This window comes from Mauremys mutica, chromosome 4 (assembly GCF_020497125.1).
Source record: "Mauremys mutica isolate MM-2020 ecotype Southern chromosome 4, ASM2049712v1, whole genome shotgun sequence".
Lineage (NCBI taxonomy): Eukaryota > Metazoa > Chordata > Testudines > Geoemydidae > Mauremys > Mauremys mutica.
The window spans coordinates 62994332-63015588 of record NC_059075.1 but is presented as its reverse complement, the minus strand read 5'-3'; the positions used below and the strand labels follow the sequence as shown (position 1 = coordinate 63015588).

The 21257-nt window shown below is 40.9% G+C and overlaps 1 protein-coding gene across 1 annotated transcript in view; it reads left to right on the top strand.

The window, feature by feature from the left end:
- The first annotated feature begins 8370 nt into the window (after nucleotides 1-8370).
- The window catches only part of LOC123369734 (cytosolic phospholipase A2 epsilon-like), a 43526-nt gene continuing 30639 nt past the window's right edge, over nucleotides 8371-21257 (top strand). Inside the window, exons 1-2 of the mRNA XM_045015655.1 lie at nucleotides 8371-8443; nucleotides 10819-10894. Coding sequence (XP_044871590.1) covers nucleotides 8417-8443; nucleotides 10819-10894 — 103 coding nt within the window. The 5' untranslated portion in view covers nucleotides 8371-8416. The remainder of the gene's footprint in view (nucleotides 8444-10818; nucleotides 10895-21257) is intronic.

Here is a 21257-nt window from a genome sequence, read left to right as displayed (position 1 = left end):
CATCATGACCAAGACTTTACAGATGGTTCAATTGCAACCAAACTTCACACCATCAAGGTTAAATTTTAGATTTTCTTACCTTATCAGTTTATCCACAGATATACATTTATTTTAAGTTAAAGAAGTGCACCTTATCATGTTGTTAAAATATACAACCCATTAAAAAGTATTTTAACATGCTCACATAAAAATATAACCGTGTCTAAATCATCCTTTTAAAAAGTCAGTAATTCTGCTTTGTTTTCTGCCAGAAATGCTGCTTTGTGAATTGGAGTCTTTATAGCACATAGCTAATCCATTTTGCTGGCACTATTTCATTGTCGTGGACACACAGGAGAAGAGTCTGTCATCGTTGATCTGATTATTTATCTCTTGTCTCTGTTATTTTCAATTGGCTCTCTCTGCTGCCCTCAGCACTTCAGTTTGGTGACTCTTTGGCATTCTTAAAAAAATATCTGTAAAGTCGTCACTGTCCATAAACAATATCACAGGGTTCAGTGATTTTTGTTACAACTAATTTTCACTGCCACACAAATTTTTAAATAACACATTATTAAAGGAGTAGTTCAAGGTGTATCTTTTCATAGGTTGCCATGCATAAGGCAGCATGAAGATTATTAGGAATGTGTGACCAAATGTTGACTAGAAATATGTGGGTTCCAAGTGTTCAACTTGCCCAGCCTTCAGGTAGAAACACCTTCCTTCCCCTTCCCCAAGTGGCCTAAATACCTCTCCCCACCAGTCTAACCTCTTTTGGAGCTGGATGGCCCTTCAACTTCTCCCTGATCTTCGGGAGGTGGTAGGTAGCCACAACCCTTGCTATAAATGGTCTTCTAGGGGGCTGCCCTGGGTGGTTCCTTTCTCTCTCACCTATCTTAGAAACATTTTGTGGGTTGATAGTTGCTTGTGACAACCTTCCCACAATCCTGCAGCAGCTAGATCATTCATGAACTATTCCTGCAGACAGTGCTAGCACTAGACAACATGGCTGAGGTGTTCATCAGGCCTTGCCGCAGCCTCTAAGGAAACCCAGGCATTTTCTAGCTGCAGCTAATGGGCTCATACTCTTGCTACCTATTTACAACCCAGAGCCAGTGAATCAGAACTGACAGTGAGAATGGGAGTGTGTTTTGCTCATGCTCATGCAGGATGGACAGGATACTTCTAGCTCATCCAGAAGATTTTTCTGGGTGGGAGCAAAAAACAAGTCTGTTCCCTCAGAGAAACAGTGTTAGGGGGGCAGTCAATCGGAACTACTTGAATATTGGATGAAGAGAAGTGGGCCATCATTTTTACCTACTGTAGTGGTTATGCAGTAGGTATGGACGTGAAAGGATATGATGTAATCCTGTTTTTGTGTGTGTGTTCTGCACCTTTAAACGTAGAGAAGTCTCCCTGCCGGTGATAAGGACAGTTGTGAGACAGCCATAATTGTATGTTTCAGGTCAGACTTGGTACGTAACAGAGTCAGCAACAGTTGCTCACTCTATCATGGAAATCTATATATGTACTTTTGTTGTTTGTTTTCTTAATTGGAAATAAAACACATTCAGACTAGAGGTACATGTTTTACTCTTTGCATATGGGGAAATACAGACTACGAAAAGATTCAGGTTTGAAATGATTTCAATGGCATAGGCAGAATGCTCTTCATTTATTATATCATTTTGCCAGCTACCTTTCAATTCTTAGTTACAGCTATGAAAAGAGATTTGAAAGATTAGCACTGTTTCTAATTTAGAGAGCAGATGAATAAGAGAATGCACCATAAAGGAATATAAATTAATAAATGGTACAATATAGAGATCAGTTGGGTACTCCTATTTATCCTTTTCATAACACAAGAGCAAGGGGAACCTTACAAAAGGTTTGCATGAAAAAGGTTTACATGAATACTAAGAATATCATCCATTGTTATACTAGATAGAATAAACATACGCGGATAGCAATTCTCATGCTCCAGGGCACAAGACAATATATCACTGCCTGGTATTAGGAAGGATCTTTTCCCACAAGCACACTATTGAAAAATTGTACTATATGGGGGTTTTACACTGGGAAAATTTTGCTACAATATTTTTTGTCTGAATTTGTTGATTCAGCAAATTGAACCATTTTGTGGAGAAGGTTCAATTTGGCTGAAGTTCCGATGGGTCTATTGGAAACCTGACCATTTTGCTAGATGCTTACCAGTCCAACTCCTTAGCAGCTTGGACCACCAAGATCCATGGCTTTGTGGCAGCTCAGCTCTCCGTCAAGACTGCTTCGGGGTCATGAATTCCAGTGCTTGCAGGGTCTATGGCCCTAGGGTAGCCCACCAGGAGACTACCACAGACAGGGCAACCTTAGTGCTTCTACTGTGACTCTGGGGCAGCCTCACAGCAGGACAGCCCTGGGATGTATTCTCTTTTGTGGAGAATGATTAAGTTTTTGGTTTTCATTCAGAATGAATCCAGATTTTTAAATATCAAAATCTTCTACAAAACAGAACCTATTTCCTCACCCAGCTCTTTTTTACAATGTCCCCATAAACTTCAGGTACTGGCCACTGTTGAAAATAGAATCCAGTATGGCATTTCCTATAGTGCTGTGTTCCCTTGTGAAAGGGTGAAGATTTCACTGCTGGGAGAAAGAATCACAGTACCATTCAGTCACTGCTGCCTCTAAGGGAACTCTGTCAAGACAAAGTTGCTGTATCTGCCACGGCTTGTAGAATTCATCTCTGCACCAGCGCAAGGACAAGCACAGGGGGGAGGGATAGCTCAGTGGTTTGAGCATTGGCCTGCTAAACCCAGGGTTGTGAGTTCAATCCTTGAGGAGGCCACTTAGGGATCTGGGGCAGAAATTGGTCCTGCTAGTGAAGGCAGGGGGCTGGACTCAATGACCTTTCAAGGTCCCTTCCAGTTCTAGGAGATTGGTATATCTCCTATTATTACCACATGGACTCAGGAGCTGCTGAGGGCTAGCTTTAGGACTGCTTTAGTTTGGACCCTGGTTCCAGTAACCGCTATGGTGGCAAACAATTGTTGTTCAAAAGCAGAGGGCAGGGGGACGGGACTATCATTTACTTCCCTTGGCAGTGAGGGTGTCACTGCTGAGGCTGAGAGCAGTGATTCCAGATGGAGTGCATGGTAGGGTGAAGCTGTCAGGAGCAAGAACTCAAAGGAAGAGCTCTGGTGGCTGGCAGCTTACGAGGTTGGCAGGTGGGAGGAATCATGATTTTTTCAGAAAATTCACTGAGACAAACTTAAAGGCAAAATGAGTCAAAAATCAAAGATGTGGAAGAGCTTGTAACATTCATCAGACCTCTTGTGGAAGTTCTAATACATTTAGAGACCCCCCTCGAATAGGATAACTTTTTCATACCAATTTAGTGCAAACAGTCCTGTCCACTAGCCCTGATGGAGTTTAGTACGTAGAATAAGTCTGACATTTTTGGATTAATTTAATTTTGAGTTACGAGTGGACCATCCCCTTCCCAAAACAAAAGATAACAAAACTCCAAGCAGTCCAATTTCCCAAAAGTGCTTAATTAATGTGGTAATTTTCTGGTTAGGAAGTTTTATAGTTGCTGCTTAAAGCATGGCTTTGTGTGTTTATATCCTCACACTACATGGTGTCAGGAGTGAGTGAATCCCTTTCTCTAAAGGAATAAAGGAAAGAAAAGAGACCCCCTTCACCTAGACTAGCAGAGTGGTGAGTGAGTGGGGAAAGTAGAAAATAATAATAATGTAATGCAAGGACTAACAACTCCTGTACTGGGATTGCCAGCAATACAAGGACTACACCTAGCAGAGAAATTGGAAAGCATTAATGGAAAAAACAAAAAACAAAACAACAACCAAAACCCCCACACAACACCACCACCACAAGCTGTACTGGAGATGTAGCCACACCTTTTCACAGGCCTAGGAAAGCCGCCAGGAGAGTACAAAATAAAACTGGTTCCATCAGTAACTCCCTTTGCTCTCACAGCCCATGCTACATCCCTATATCCTTGCTAGGGAAAGTAAAAGAAAAATTAAAGAGAATGGAAGATATGGGGATTATTTCCCAGATAGGAGAACCTACTGACTGGTGTGGAGGGATACTTGTAATACCAACACACAATGGTAAAATCCAAATTTGTGTGGATCTTGCACAACTTAATAAAAGCATGTACAGAGAAAGATGTGCGTCCTACAGTTGACCAGACAGTAACTCAGTTATCAGAAGCCAAAATTTTCTCAAAGTTAGATGCTACAACATCTTCTGGCAAATCACTCTGGCTAAAGAATCTATATCATTAACTACATTCATCACCCTGTTTGGAAGGTACTGTTTCAATCATCTTCCATTTGGCATGTCTTCAGTGCCAGAACATTTCCAGAAGAGAATCTCTCAGATCAGGTCAGGTTTGCCTGGCATCTTTTGCTATGCAGATGATGTGTTGATATATGGGAGAGAGGAAAATGATAACATGCAGTTTTGACATACGTCCAACAAACTGGCCTCACTCTGAATGAGAATTTGGAATGGAGCAGATAAAATTTGTCAGAGCCATAATTAGCAAACAGGTGCTTCGTCCAGATTCAGGCAAACTGAAAGCATTACTTGCCTTACGTGAACCCCAAAATGTCTCTGGGCATGACAAATCATTTTGCGAGATTCTTACCAAGAAATCTTAAGATATTTCTTTAATGGTCACAATATGTGGATCTGGGCTAGTCCACAAGAAAACACATTTAATAAGATAAAAGAACTACTGACCTCTCCATCTATTTTGGGACAATATTTGTTAAACTATTCAACAATGATAGCAGTGGATGTATTTTTACAGGGTTCAGGAGCAGTACTCACACAAAAGTAGACCTGTTGCATTCATATTAAGAAGCCTTACAGAAACCAGGCAGCTATATTCTTGAGTGGAAAAGAAAGGTGTAGCAGTCACTTGCACCTGTGAATGGTTCACTGCATGTCTGTCTGACTGGAATTTTAACACAGAAACAAGCCCTTAGTGGCATTATTGGATTCAAAAGCTGGATGATCTTCCACCTAGGATTCAAAGATTTCAACTGTGTCTGATGAAATATCCTTCAACATTGAGCATATGAGGGAGAGCACTCATAGCAGCAGACATTCTCTTTAGACCCCCAATAGTTCAGACACAAATGGAAGAAGAAAAAGCTTTAGAGAAAGATGTCAATCTGTGTTTACTTTGTTGTTGCAGCAATACCAGCATGAATTGACAGCTGCCTTCAGCAAATTAGAAATGAGCAACTAAAGGATGATACTTGCCAGAAACTGACTCAACTCTGCCAAAGAGGGAGGGGGTGAAGGAGTCAACTTCCAAGAGACCTATTACCATATTGGCAATAACATTCAAATGGGTGATGGCCTGCTTCTGAAAGGACGGCACATTCTTGGCAGTGTAAAACTACAGATTTGTTTTTCTGGAAAGGACACACATATATTAATGTAGTTAGTTACTTCTCCAGATGTATTGAATTGGCTTTACTTACACAGACTTAATCAGCACAAGTCATATAGAAACTAAATAAAATATTTGCAAGACATGGAGTTCCTGTAGTTAGCATATCTGATAATGCACCTCAATTTACCTCTGAAATATTCCTAACATTTTCATAGGACTTTGATTTTGATCATTGTACTAGTAGAACACATTACCTACAGAGCAATGGGGAGGTGGAGAGAGCAGTGCAAACTTTAAAAAGACTTCTGCAAAAATCAGTAGGCCCCAATAAAAGTACCCCTGGCATATCAGTTAATGCTGCTTGTGTCTAGACCATCTCCAACAGAATTCTGACAGGAAGATGACTAAGGACACTTTTATATGTGGTACCAATATAGCTTAAACCTAAATGGCCTGATCTGAAGGAATTTTGATAACAGGATGCTGAAATAAAAATCCTGCCACAACAAAACTTCAGTGTTCCACACAGAACAAAAGCACTATCTGAACTGAGACCAGGGAACAAAGTTTGTCTCAAGAGCTCCCAGACATTTGGAACTGTTCAGAAGTTGGTGGAAACTCCGAGATCCTACCTAGTGGAGATTCCAAGAGGATTTCTTTGGAGGAATTAGGTTTATCTTCAATATTTTCCAAACACAATGAAAAGAGGATCTGGGTCCTGCAGGTACTCTATCAGGAAGTGAGCCCCTCTGTGAGGAACTACATGCACAAACTCAAGAGAAGTGAGAACATGGTGTGGAAGACTGATCAGATTCCCCTCAAAGACTTGGTCTTTAAAATACTGTTCAAGACTATTTAAATGCAGTTGATAAAGGGACATAGTAGTGTAAATAATGTTAAAGAATTTGAAGTTTATTTTGAATTGTTGTGTTTATATATCCATTGGTGTACAATTAAGTTTTAATCTTTTAATATAAAGAAAGGAAGGTGTGGAGTGGTTAGAGAGTTCCTAGTACTTCACAGTTACCAGAGAAGACAAAGATGTGTTGCATCAAGGAGCTTAATAAAAATAAGAACTTCTTAGGAAGTGCTCTAGTTGCTACAGCATGTCTCTGTGTTTCTGTCCTTAGACTACATGCTAGACCCAGGACAGACCCCTGCAGGACCCCGCCCCCCCAGATACACCCTTCCAATCTGACAGTGAACCATTGATAACTACTCTTTGAGATAGTCTTCCAACCTGTTTTATACTCACCTTATAGTTATTTCACCTTGACCATATTTCCCTATTTTGGTTAAGAGAAAGTCACCCGAGACTGTGTCAAAAGCCTTACTAAATTCAAGATACATCATGTCTGCAACTTCCTCCCTATCCATTAGCCCAGTAACCTTATCAAAGAAGGAAATGAGATAGCCACCATGGATTTGTCAAGAACAAATCATGGCAAACCTATTATTTGTAACCCTATTAACCTCTAGGTGCTTACAAATTAATTATTTAATAATTTGTTCCAATATCTTTCCAGATCTGGAAGTGAGATTGACTGGCCTATAGTTCCCTGGTACCTTTTTGTTCCCTGTTTTAGAAGTCGGTAGGTAAGTTTGCCCTTCTCCAGTCCTCTGGGACCTCACCCATAATTTCTCAAAGATAATCACTAGCAGTTCTGAGATTGCTTTAGCTAGTTCCTTTTGTGCCCTAGAGTAAATTTTATCAGGTCCTGCTGACTTGCCTACATCTGACTTTATCTAAATATTCTTTAACCTGTTCTTTCTCTGTTTTGGCTTGTATTCTTTCCCCCTTGTTGCTGTTAATAATAGTCTTAAGTATCTGGACACAGTTTACTTTTTTAGTGAAGACTGAAGCAAAATAGGCATTAAATACCTCAGCCTTCTTAATGTAATCAGTTATTAGCACTCCTTTCCCCCTAAGTAGAGGACCTACATTTTTCTTTGAATAGAACTTCTCCTTATTTCCTTTCATGTCCCTTGCCAGGTGTAACTTTCTGTGCCTTAGCCTTTCTGATTTTGTCCCTACATGCTTGCTATATTATTTTGTACTCTTCCTTAGCATTTTGTCCATGTTTCTACTTTATGTGGGATAGTTTGCTGTTATACCTTTAATATTGTCTCCTTGAGAAGCTGCCAGCTCTTCTGAACTCCTTTAACCCATAGATTTTCTTCTCATTGGACCTTACCTACCAGTTCTCTGAATTTGTCTGCTTTTTTTGAAGTCCATTGCCTTTATTCTGCTGCTTTCCCTCCTTCTTTTCTTTAGGATTAAGAATTTTATCATTTTATGATTACTTTCACCCAAATTACCTTCAGCCTTCAGATTCTCAGTGCATTCCTCCCTGTTCGTCGAATCAAGTCTAAAATGGCTTTCCCTCTGGTTACTTCCTGCACCTTCTGAAACAAGAAGTTGTTCCCAGTACATTATCAGAACTTATTGGGCATTTTGTGTTTTGCCATATTTTTCCTACAGATACCTGTATAGTTAGAGTCCCCCATTACTACCAGGTTTTATGTTTTGGTTATTTTTGTTTTCTCTTTCAGAAATGCCTCATTCTTCACCCCCTCCTGTTTTGGTGGTCTATAGTAGTCCCCTATCATGACATTTCACCTCCCCACCCTTTTTTAGTTTGAAAAGCACTCTGGCATCATTTATAATGAAAGAGGTTATAGAAATAAAAATCTTATTAATTATTTATATGCTATGCATTCATAATTGGAAGGATAGGGCCCCTTTTGCTGTATTGTCCCTTCCCCCCAATCACTAAACCTACAAAGAAAATCTTTCCACACCTAATGAGAGAAAGGAGATGGGAATTACTTAATTTTTGGAAGTCATGGAAGGGTGGGGCTCTGAGTCAGTTTATAATGCACCTGCTCATTCACTTCTACCTGTTTAAAGAGTATAAACCTGCTTTGGGAGCCACTGTCAGCTCTGCGACCTACGCTCAAGGACCACTTTTAGCCTCTGACTTGAATGCAGCAAAGATCACAATGGGGTTATCTACCAGTTCGTACCAGGTAAGAAAGAACAAAATAAGAGTATTTGAGATTCAGATGTGCAGGCAGCTTCTGCAGTTTGTACTGCTTTCAGAGTTCTGCTTTAACTACAGAAGCAATCTATAGTAGGGAGCCTTGCTATTTGTTTTCTAGCTACAGCTGTGAGAAGCCTTTGTCCTACCACACCATCTTTCATAGCCATGAAGGCACTTGGATGGGTTTTGTTTGCTCTATACCTCCAGCTTGATCAATTAATACCATAACTTTGTGTCAAATAGGTAGTCAGATGACATGGTGATGGGCACAGTATAAGAAATTATGTAATCAAAAATGACCCCGTTTTTCATGCATTTGGGGTGATACACAGGGGGAACTGTGGAAAAGGTTAAAACACTTAAGGGGTTAATGAACGCCTCTAAATTTGGGGGTCCACATGTGACCCTGCAATAATGATTTATACCAACAACTGAAACTGAAAAGATGTTTCCTTTTAAATGTTACCACTGCCCCCTCTTGCTTCCTTTCAAAATGAAGCATGCAAAGAAATCCATTGTGAAAGGTAGATAGACATCGGATGAATCAGTGCACAATGCAGTGCAAAAAACTGATCTTATGCAAAAAGTACCAGGAGAACAAACTAGGTTAGGTTTTTATGTGTTTTTAGTGGGGGTGGAAGGTGGGATTGAATTTGCTCATCACCAAAATGTTGAATAATTAATTAGCGATAGCAACGTTCCCTGCTTCATAGGTGAAATGTCCTTTTGTTTCTGCTTTGAATCCCTTCCTCTATCCTTTCTTCACAGTAAAGTTCCTCTTTTTTTTGTGTGTGTGTGTGGATTGGAGCATGGAACTTTTATTAGTTTCTATCTTAATTCCTTTAAAAGGAAATTCATTTATGGAATGCCCTACCCTCCACTCCCCCCGCCCCCATGCTTGTGAACATGTGCCATGTTTCTCTGATCCTTACCCAAGATAAGAGTTTTGCCCGAGACAGCCTTATGTCTCACATTCCTGACAGGATTGTTAAGTGCTCTTCAGTTTTCCAATGATTTCCCTGTGTTTCCAGGATAAATATTCTTTCTGGCTCCTTCTTTGAAGGAAAAGTTTCCCAACCAAGGATAGTGAGGGAGAGAATTCTAAAGATGTCAGTTTCACTTTATGTATTCTACAGGGGTCTGAGTCTTTGAGACCCACTTTTGTTGATATTCTGGGCCAGATCCTCAGAGGGTGTGAGTTATGGTGATTTGAATCAGATGAGGCTCTGGTGCAGAATGTCAGCAGTATTGATATTAGCATTTTTTGTCCTGCTACATTATCTCCTGTTGACTGTACAATATGCAAAATAGTCACATCATGTCAGAATGTGATGGTTTCTGTGGAGATTCTCTCCTTGTGTGTAGCCCATTGGTTAGTGTGTGTTACAGTTTCCCCTTCTGTGCCAATCCACAGAAATGAGAGTTTTTACAGCCACTAGCATCAGAGCTTTAGATTAAAATGCTTTCAGCTTTGGAGATCCCTGGAATTGCTGCATCTAGGTATGAATTGCCAGCCATTGCAGACTCTGAAGGATATGCAATATGCTTCTTAGGAAAAGCTCAACTAAAAGAGAGGCAGCAGATTTTTCAAATAGTTGAAGTTTTCATGTGGTTTTCAGTTGTAGCTCCATATAGAGTGTATTTGAAATATCACTTAAGATTTAATAAGGAAAAGACATACTGTTCATTCCTATACAGAATATGGTGCTTCTGCTTGGAGTCCACCAGATTAGCTGCAAATGATCACATAAAACCCAAAACAAAAGGAATGCTGTTCAGTGAGTTAGTAATAGAGTCTGCTGAAATTTAATTTGTTAATAAAATTATGGTGGATATGAAATGCCTTCCTTTGAATTTGCACAGATCAGTGGAACTGGTGTCTTTATTATATATATGTATATTAACTAGTATTGATAAAACAAAATACATTTATGAGCCGCCATATATTTCCATGTCATTGGATCATAAGATGTTAAGTCACACCTGTCATATTGATTGGTTAATACAATCTTCTCCCCAGCTCTTTTTATTGACTATTAGTGAGTGGAATAAGTTATAATAAATAACCTCAAACCTCTAAAGTGGAATCTTCCCTAGTTCACCCAGAATAAAAAAAGGGAAGAATCTGGGCAAATTGGAGGCTTGACCAGTGGTTCCACGCCCAGCACAGATCTACATGGTCATAAACCTGCACAGAGAAAGAAGCTGAACATGTCACAGGGAAGAATTTCCTCCAGAAACTCTTTGGCGATCAGTATCAAAATATTTAAGACGACACAATAGCAGACTCAGTTTATTCTGAAGTTTATTTCTCTGTCTCTGCGTATGTTCATTCCATGTCTTTTGTTTGTCATTGTTCAGCAGATGGAGCCCTCTCCTTGCAACTTGCTCAGTGTAAAAGTTATCAGAATGAAAAATCTGCGGAAGGCCGACCTGCGTGAGTATCTCTCCAGTTCCCAGAGCCTCCTCAGAGATGTGAAAATACTGGCTGTATAACTAAGCAACATAAACACCATACAGGTTACAAAAAAGAAAAGTGGAATCCCTATGCTGTACCTAGATCCCAGGTGTACACTTAGAGGACTTTGTATATTATGTGACAGAGTCCTGTGGCACCTTATAGACTAACAGACGTATTGGAGCATAAGCTTTTGTGGGTGAATACTCACTTTGTCAGATGCATGCTTGTATATTATAAGAGCCTTTGTCAGTGAAATTCTAAAATCCAATTACCACATTGTACACAAGAAGCTTTGGCAGAGTATCTTGTCCCACCGAAACCATATAGCATTGTCAGATTCAAAAGTTCCTTAGAACACACCAGAGAACCAAAGTCCAGAGTCTGCCCTTAGGATCCACGCACTGACAGGAACTTCTGTGTGTGGCTCTCGCCAGGTAGATGGTTGAAGGGTCAAGCACCCTCACAGTGCTGTCCCTCCCCGTCCCCCATTTCTCTGAAGAGCACAGGGTGGTGTCTGCAGGTCTAGGGATTCATGAGTCGAGAGAGGGGATGTTCATCTCCAGTGTACTGTAAAATATAATACAGCCAAAGGCATTATTTCCCTTTCTATGAAGAGCTCTTTGGACTGAGGAACTCCTTTTAAGGAAGGTGGGGGTCCCTTGCTTTGTGGCTTCCAAGGACACACAATGTCAGGAAGCCAAGGTAGAGCTTCACGGAGTCCAAAGCCAATGCAGAGGCACAAGGCCTTCATGTGGATAGATATGTGTCCACAGTAGATCCCAAGGGATTGGTGGGGTGTATGGGTCAGATCTCCAGTATCTTCCTCAGGGGGGCAAACCCCAGCCTTTGACAAAATAATGCAGAGAAAAATAATGAGAGGAACCTTGCCAAGCTTTCTGGTCCCTACATAGTAGTTTCTGCCCAGAGGCATTATCTCTCTCTGAGATAACCTTAGTTTAAAGAGAATAGATGATACTATGCCAGAGGAGAAGGAAAAGGAATCTAATTCACATCTGTTCTCTTATGGGATTTTCTCACTGCAAATGTGTAGTAATAATTTTACTACTTGTGCTTTGCCTTGCTATTATGGAAGCTGATACATTTCTCAAAATAGGTTAAGACAGGTTACATGACTAAATGAAAAATGCCAAGCTTTAATTTCACATTTCTTCCAGTATCATGTGTTGTGTGTTTTCTTAAAGAGTCCAGCACTTGGTGTAAATTTGTTTATACATTCCTTGTTTATGTACTGAGGGGACAGTTTCTGTTGTCCATAATGACGATCTCCAGGACTTTTTAGTCACCCTTGGTGAAAAGGCATCAGTCTCTTTAGGAGACACATTACCTCCCGCATCTCCCACTGGGCAGTCTGTGCCTTCAAGGCATAATTGAGCCCTCACTTGGCTAATTGTTTTTATTCCCATTTACTCTCCTAGAAGCCCCAGAAGGTTATAGATATACAGATTAGTACTTTAATGATACTCTTAAACAATACATGAAATTCATAGTACAATAGAAAGTGCTGTGAACAATGATGATCTCTCTTCTTCAGAAAACAGTAGGTGGTCATTTGTCTTGTATCGGCGAATCTATTTTAAATAGAGAGGCTGAAACCAAAATGCCTTTACATGAACCAGCCTGAACTACCTTGGTTCAGATAAAAAAAGCAGAATTGCAACCATCCAGAAGTTTTAGTTTCCTGATGCTGGTGTTTTGTTTGGGTCCCCTATGGGCTTCCCCACTGACCAATGGATGTGAAGAAGAGCCTTCTGATTCCCCTCTCACTGTGGAATGGGAGTGAAGTGATCAGGAACATGAAATTTTACCTAAAGATCCTTTTCCTGTTGCTGAGTGTAAGGGGAGAGGACTCCTAAGTGAGTGCCCAGGCCCCTTCTCCCAATGGCCCAGTGCAGGAGTCTGAACAGAAGCCTTCAGGACCTCTCCCAGAGCAGAAAAGGAGGTTCCTCCCTCATCTCAATCCTGTTTGAGGAGATTGAAATGGCCTATGGGCCTGAAGAATATCTCACTCTGTCAAGCTAATTCAGGGTCCTTATCCCCACACAATTCCCCTCTAATGGGCCCTGGACACTTGCCTGAAATTGACTTTACCATACTTCTTCACCAGCTCTTTTCCTTTCCTTTCCGTAAATGTCTTCAGGGAGGGAAGCCAATGCGCTTTATCCTTCCCTCGCATTTGATTTTCTTTTTTTGCGGGAGTTGCCTACAATTGGATTACTGCCCTTCCTAATTCAAGAAGATTTTTGGATAAAGGACTAGCCGGTGGAAGAGCCAGGATTAGAAGGCAGGAGTTCCAGGTTCCCAGTCCTATACTTATTCTATTAGATCATGCTGCCTGTTAGTCATTGCTTGAATATAAAAGGCATATTCACACTGTAACAGAATGCAATCTGGAGTCTGGAACCAAAACAGTATTGGACAAAAGGTGTGTTTACCATGCTGCAGCCTTTCTACCTTACTCTGTGAAACATAGACAAGTTATTGCCTGCAAATAGATGCTGAAAGCATTTAATCAACAACACCTCTAAGCTATTATTCACACAAAGTGGCAAGATAAAATCATGAATAATGAGAAGTTGCACAAACAACATTGAAACAATGCTTGTGAAAGGAGAGCTTTGGTGGACTGGGTACATCCTTCATATGGTGAACACCAGGCTCCCAGAGAAAAAATTCCAAGGTGCAAAAGATCAAGAAGGAAAAGAAACAAAGTGCTGAAAACAAACAGCATCACCCCTTCTGAGGCAGATATTAATATGCAGGAAGCTACTGCTGTAAACAAATTGGTTTGACATCCTTTGGTATCTGATTCAGGATGTTTTGAGATTAATTGAGAGCATTTTGCAAGTCGGAGTTGCAGATAATCTGTACTTACTGATGAGTGAGTAAAAGTGACTAATCCACAGGGTTGAAATGTGGACAGTAAAAATGGTGGCACTTGTGATTCTGGCTTCCATGCCCACATTCGCAGAACTCCTCACTCACCATCCCTAGTACTCAATAGTACAAACACTGCCCTGAAAACAATCCTCTGAGAAGTATTTCTGTATTGAGCTCAATCTTGCAACTAAAACAATGAGGACGGACCCTGTGCAGAGCCTTGTTGAAGTTCTCTAGGCTCCTACTAAATCCATGGGTTCACCTGCATGGATCTAGCTGCAAGATCAGGGCCTAAATGACTGCTGTTTAATTTCAGTAATATTTGTTCTCTGTAATTCACTGCATCTAATTTGTATGTACTAATGGGATCTCTTATGACAAAAATACAACTTGCCCCCATGAAATACATAAAAATTGGTAGAATATTATAATTGAACAGGTTTTAACTAAAATGTCTTTTAAAAAATGTTTAAACCCTTTAGGCCAAATTCCGAGGTGACAAAGGGTGGTGTAAATTACATGTTGGCAGCTGGGTGTAACTTACGCTGTGAAGAAACAAATGGGAGGGTGTAGCAGGATAAGTAACTTAACAGGAAGGTGTAAAATAACACTAGCCTCACCAGTTTTCATAGAAAGATGGAAGACTTCATTAGATCACCAAGTCATCTGCCTACAGTACCTTTCTCTAGTGTTTTGTTTGGTCTAGTTTTGACATTCTGGAAGGATGAGCCTCCATCACTGTCCATGGGAGATTTCTCCATAGTATCACTTTCCTAATATTGAGATTACATTTTCTTCTCTTAGTTTCATCTCATTAGTCCAAGTCAACCCCGGGGTATGACTATAAGTAATTCTCTCTCCTATGGATACTTGTAGCTAGAACATCTATCTTACTTATTGCTGAACCAACCTGTATGTACACAGCTTTTTAAATCATTCTTCATAAATCAGTCCTTGCCCCCTTTCTCCATTTTGTTCCTCTTCTCGGAACACCCTTCAGTTTGTTGGTATCTTTTGGGAAATGTGGTGTCCAGAAGAGAACAGACTATTCCAGAGATCATTGCTCAAGAGCCAGACGGTGAGGGACTGCTACTTCTCCTGTTCAGTCCATTATCACTCACAGATGGCTTTATCCATCAGAGCTTTCCAGCCAATTTTCTCCCACTGAATATCTGTATTTAAGGTTATTTTTCCGCAGGTATTTTACTCTGCATTTTTCCATGATGAACCTCATTTTGTTATTTTCAGCTCAGGTTTCTAATCTCTTTGTATCATTTATCTGTCTCAGTTGGTGTTTAGAACGCCTCCTAATATAATATCATCTGATTGCTCCTTTTTCCAGATTATTAATGAAGATGTTAAATAAGGCCTTTCCTACCACCACACCCTCAATATCTCGCTAGCAATTCCCACCAAGTAAATACATTGCAGTTATCATCACCAGGGGCGGCTCTAGACATGTCGCCGCCCCAAGCACGGCGGCATGCCACGGGGGGCGCTCTGCCGGTCACCGGGAGGGTGGCAGGTGGCTCCAGTGGACCTCCCACAGGCGTGCCTATGGGAGGTCCACCGGAGCTGCCTGCCGCCCTCCCGGCGACCGGCAGAGCGCCCCCCGCGGCATGCCGCCCCAAGCACATGCTTGGCGTGCTGGGGCCTGGAGCCGCCCCTGATCATCACTATTTGTTTATGGCTGTTTTAGTGAGTGTTCATTCTGCATGGAACAGTTTTTGTCCAAGACAATTTGAAGTCTTTATTTAGACTTTTTATCTTGCATCTTCATACTCTCTCTTGCTGCTCCTCCTCCTCACCCTCCACTGTTCCATTAGTATGCAAGCTACACCTACTTATACCAATTTGAATCTGTTTACCAATATATAACGACAACACCATTGACCATCTGTGAATTTGGCCCATTGTCTGTACCCTAGATACTCTCTGCTCCCACATTACAGCCATACAACTCATTTTAGACCATGTCTGGGACTTGGTTGTTTATAACTAGATACGAATGCAGATTATTTTAATCCTTATCAGACTCACTGACCTTCCAGACCTCACTATAAACATTGCCCAGGAAATATCACAAAAACACCACTGCTGTTATTGCCAGTGGTGTTTGTGTTCAGGAAAATCAGAGACCCAATTACTGGCAGTATAATAAACAATACATCGCTATACTGGCATATTAGTACCAATCTTTTAAAACGGGAACAAAAAAGAACCAGGGAATTATAGACTAGTCAGCCCAACTTTGACACTGAAAAGATACTGGAACAAATGACTGAACAATCAATTTGTAAGCACCTAGAGGGCAACAGGTTTATAAGGAATAGCCAGCATAGATTTGTCAAGAACAAATCATACCAAACCAACCTAATTTTCTTCTTTGACAAAGTTACTGACCTAGTAGATGGGAGGTGGGGGAAGCATAGACATGATATATCTTGATTTTAATAAGGCTTTTGACAGAGTCTGAGATGACATTCTCATAAGCAAACTAGGGATATATGGTTAGAGAAATTACTATAAGGTGGGTGCACAACTGCTTGAAAGACCATACTCAAAGAATAGTTATCAGTGGTTTGCTGTCTGACTGGCAGGGCCTATCTACTGGGGGCTTGTGTAGGGGTCTGCCCTTGGACTAGCACTATTCAATATTTTTATTAATGACTTGTATAATGGAATGGAGAGTGTGCTTATAAAATCTGTAGATGACACCAAACTGGGTGGGATTGCTACACTTTGGAGAACAGAAAGTTAGGAAGGAAAAATGAGGGGCACAGCTACAGAATGGGGAACAACTGACCAGGCCGAGGTACTGCTGGAAAGAATCTGGGATTTATAGTGGATCATAAATTGAATCTGAGACAACAATATGGTGCAGTTACCAAAAAAAAAAAAAAAAGCAGCTAATATTATCCTGTAGTGTATTAAAAGGAGCATCTTATGTAAGACATGGAAAGTACTCTAATTGGCCGTGATGATACCTTGACTGGAGTACTGTGTCCAGTTCCGGGCACCATACCTTAAGAAAGATGTGGACAAATGGGAGAAAGTCCAGAGGAGAATAACAAAAATGATAAAAAGTTTAGAAAACCTGACCTATGCGGAAAGGTTAAAAAAACTGGGCATGTTTAGTCCTGAAAAAAGAAGACCTGATAACAGTCTTCAAATATGTTAAGGGCTGTTATAAAGATGACAGTGATCAGTTGTTCTCCATGTTCTCTGAAGGTAGGACAAAAAATAATGTGCTTAATCTGCAGCAAGGAAGAGTTAGGTTAGCTATTAGGAAAAACTTTCTAAGGGTTTCTGGAATGGGCTTCCAAGGGAGGTTGTGGAATGCCTATCATGGGAGATTTTGAAGAACAGGCTAGACAAACACTCATAGGTGCCAACTTTTCCCAGTGCTGGTCGGTCCTTGCCTCCGGCCCCGACCTGACTCTACCCCTGCCCTGCCCCCATTCCAATCCCTTCCCCAAAGTCCCCGCCTCAACTCCACCCCCTCCCAAATCCCTGCCTTGTCTCTGCCTCTTCCCGGAGCGCGCTGTGTTCCCCCTCCTCCCCACTCCCTTCCAGCGCTTGCCGCTGTGAAACAGCTGTTTTGCGGTGGCAAGCGCTGGGAGGAGAAGTGGCGATGCGGCGCACTCAGGGGAGGAGGTGGAGTGGAGGTGAGCTGGAGCACCCACAGAGTCGGCGTCTGTGCAAACACCTGTCAGGGATGGTTTTGATTTACTTGATCCTGACTCAGCGCTGGGGGCTGGACTTGAGGAATTCTCCAAGTCCCTTCCAGCCCAATATTTCTATGATTAAATGCTAATGGCATGCACTGGCACACATTATTGCTCCTCGAACAGTTCCCCACCATATTAGCCATAGGATTAACATTCAGCTCTTATGCACAGCACACAAAGTTGTGTAGTATAAAGATGCAGCTGTCTGTCATGCTGTTTGAATCATCCTTGGGCAGTGAACTTTGGACACTCTGGGTTTGTGCAACCACAAGTAGTAAGCACATCACTTATACAGCAAATCACTGACATTTTAATATTTCTTTATCAGCTCATTGATCACATGGGATTAGGAGCAGGAAGAGGGCGAGAGTATGGTTATCTGGACACAACAAAATTGATCCGGTTTTAAAGCAAGTGGTCGTACAATGGCACCATTCCCTTTGTGTCTGATGGGTTAACTTTGGAGTGTATAGGCACATTCACTATTTGCTTATTTATAGCATCCATGCAAATTAGCGCTATGGAAGATTAAATGGAAATATATATACACAGTTTATAATTTCACTTGATCCATGCCATACTGTGGGAATGTCCTGCTGTCCACCATTATGTACTGGTTCATACAGTGTGCAGTACATTATTGCCTAAGGTCATCAATAATAATAAAAACAATGATGAGTCCCTGTGGCACCTTAGAGAACTCCTCATTGGTTTTGCTGATACAGACTAACACGGCTACCACTCTGAAATAATAATAATGTGTTGCCATGATTGTAACCATCACATGCCTAGACCAGCAGCTGAATCACCTCCAATTTAAAATTACAGAGTGACTGGAAATCTTTGAAGAAATATGGCCTCCGATGTTTGTTTGTTTTTCTCCAGTTTACATGCTGGTCATATACACTGTTGTAGTGTTATTAAAACAGACGATTCCAAAGCGGTATGCATTGTTTCCTGTGGTGCATGCCGTGCTTGAGGTGTTATGACATTGCACAGATATCTGCTCTCAGAGGTATACGGAAGCTTGGAAGCCTGGTTTCTATTCATGACTGAGCCTCGGGTTCCCCATCTGTAAAAAGGGGTTTGTTGTCCTACCATGTCAAGTGCTTTGAGATCCTTGAATGAAAGATATAAAAGTGCCAAGTACTATTATTTATCATGATTTGTTTGATGAGGTATGTTTCTGTGTGATACCTATTATGGGGACATCAAACTTGGTTTCTTGCTCTGGTATTGGTATTATTATCTTGAGCAATATGAGTCAGTGTGGCCATGGTATTTTCAAACTTGGATCATGTTGCTGTAATGATCTCTGATGGTACCGTGCAATTAAGACCCAACCCTGCTTCTATACCAAAAGATAATTAGTAACTTGTTTGATAGCCTAATAAAGTGGCCTGGATCCTATAAATGCATGCTACTCTACCTTTTCCAGTATATTGCTCAACACTGATCCTAGGCCTGAAACATCATACACACTTTTAGGGACTGCCTATACTATGATTAGAGCTGAGTGAATTAGTGAGTACTGAGTGGTTTTTCATTTTGGTGAGTACGTGCATCTAGCATGGTAGAATACAAAAGAAAGCTATGCAGAAAATGTAGTAACAGCAATTATTGGCATTTCTATAGTGCCTTCCTCCTGAGGATCTCAAAGTACCTCACAAACATGAATGAATTAAGCCTTATGACACTCCTGGGAAATAGGAAAGTATTATGAGATATATTTTACCGACGGAAAAAGAAATACAAAGCAGTTTAGTGACTTGTCTAAAGTCACCCAGAGGGACTGTGGTAGAGCTAAGAATAGAACCTAGATCTCCTGACCCTCATCTTAATTATATGTAATTACTATTATTTATCATGAATACAAAGCTGTAGACGTGCACAGTACTGTACAGTAGCCTGTAAAGAGTCACACAGATAACAGGACTCTGCTCCTAAATATTTTTGGTGTGCCTGTGAAGCAACATATTGCTCTCCACAAACTCCAAGCATGATCACACCACTGTACACAAGGCTGGTCTGAGAATTTTGGGGAGGGTCAATGAAATGATCCGCTGGGTCACTCAGAAATGAAATGTCTCATTTTATATTAAAAAGGGGGCAAGGACAGCTTCCCCCCGTCCCTTCCAGGTCTCCTGCTGCAAGGTGTAAGAAGCTTAGCTACTTGTGCTGGAACCTCTGTGCTGTTTCCAATATTTAAAAAAGTTTTTCTTGGGATGGTTCCCCAAACAAGCTCAGGTATTGGAGCTACTAGGACCATTGGGGGAGGTGGTGGTTATGTGTGAGATTTTACAAGCACTGACATATTCATCATCACAACCTCCTCCATCCCCTACAGGGAAGAGAGATAAACATTATTCTTCCCATTTTACAGATGGGGAACTGAGGCAGAGAGGTTATGTCACTTGACTAAGAGTCACAGAGGGAATCAGAGCAGGGTTTAGAATGCAGGAGTCTTACACAGAAATGCTAAACCGTAGCAATGGGTTTATACTTTCCGGTCTATTTGTATGAGGGAAAGGGCAGCAAACAAAAATCAAACAACCAAACTGACCCGAGAGAGCTTTGTCACTTTCAACTTCCAAATATTGAGGAAAGGAAGAATAAAACCATTGACTTTGTGATTCCCAAAGGTCAGGGCTACCCATAGAATGTACAGTTTAAAGGCACAAGCAAAACTAAATAAGACAAGACACAGCATATCCAGATTTGGGTGTGTCCATTGTACTGTAGCTTGAATGTTTGAGTGGGTGTGTATTTCAAATGGAAAAGTTTTCCAAATAGCTTCATAAACACTATATAGTGATTTGTACTTAGGACCCGTTTCCTCCATGCCACTTGCAGCAGTCTTCTCTGGCTAGTCATCCTTTAGTAGTAGACCTTTTTTTAGGGTACACCTCATAAAGTTTTAGGGCTGGGGCACAATGGATGGTGTAACCCTATGATTCACATTTATCCTTTGTGTCCTATTGCCTGAAACATTGTGCATTCACACTTGGGTATAATTTTGCCACAGGATTATTCTTATCCATATATAACTTCCCGTAGACTGTGTCATAAATACAGCTGCTTTAATGTGGCCTATTTTAGGAAAAGACCTGGGATGGTCATGATGGTAGAAAGGGCCGAAGTCATATTTGTAAAGTGCTGTGCAAATAAACCCAATCAAAAATCATTTTAATTCTTTTACCAGGTAGAGAGAGAGACCTCATCATTCTTGAAGGAGCTAAAGTGCTTCAGAATGATCCGGATGTAGTGCTAGAAATCATCCCATACTGAAATCCTGGATCTGAACATCCCTCAGCTATAAAGGAGCTCAGTTCTGAAGCCAAATTTCATAGCTAGCATATAATTCTATAACCGACTGAAGCAAAACCCCACACCGAATACCCCTGAATTTTGGGCAAATTCAAATCCAGATGTGAAGGTTGTGGCGTCAGCCCACCTCTAATTAAAACAACCAGACTGAAACCAACACAATGCCATGCAAAAGAGCACCCTCATCTTACTCTGCTGCTTTGACACTTAGGCACATTTTCACTCGCGTAGCAAAGAGTTTTACAAATTTTATCAGCTGCACTTTTGGGCTTATATGGAAATCACATGACAAGATAAAATTGCAAACAATGACATTCCGCAAACCATAATAAAACTATGTTTATAAAAGTGTACTTTTGCTGACTGAGACTCATCCCTAGCAG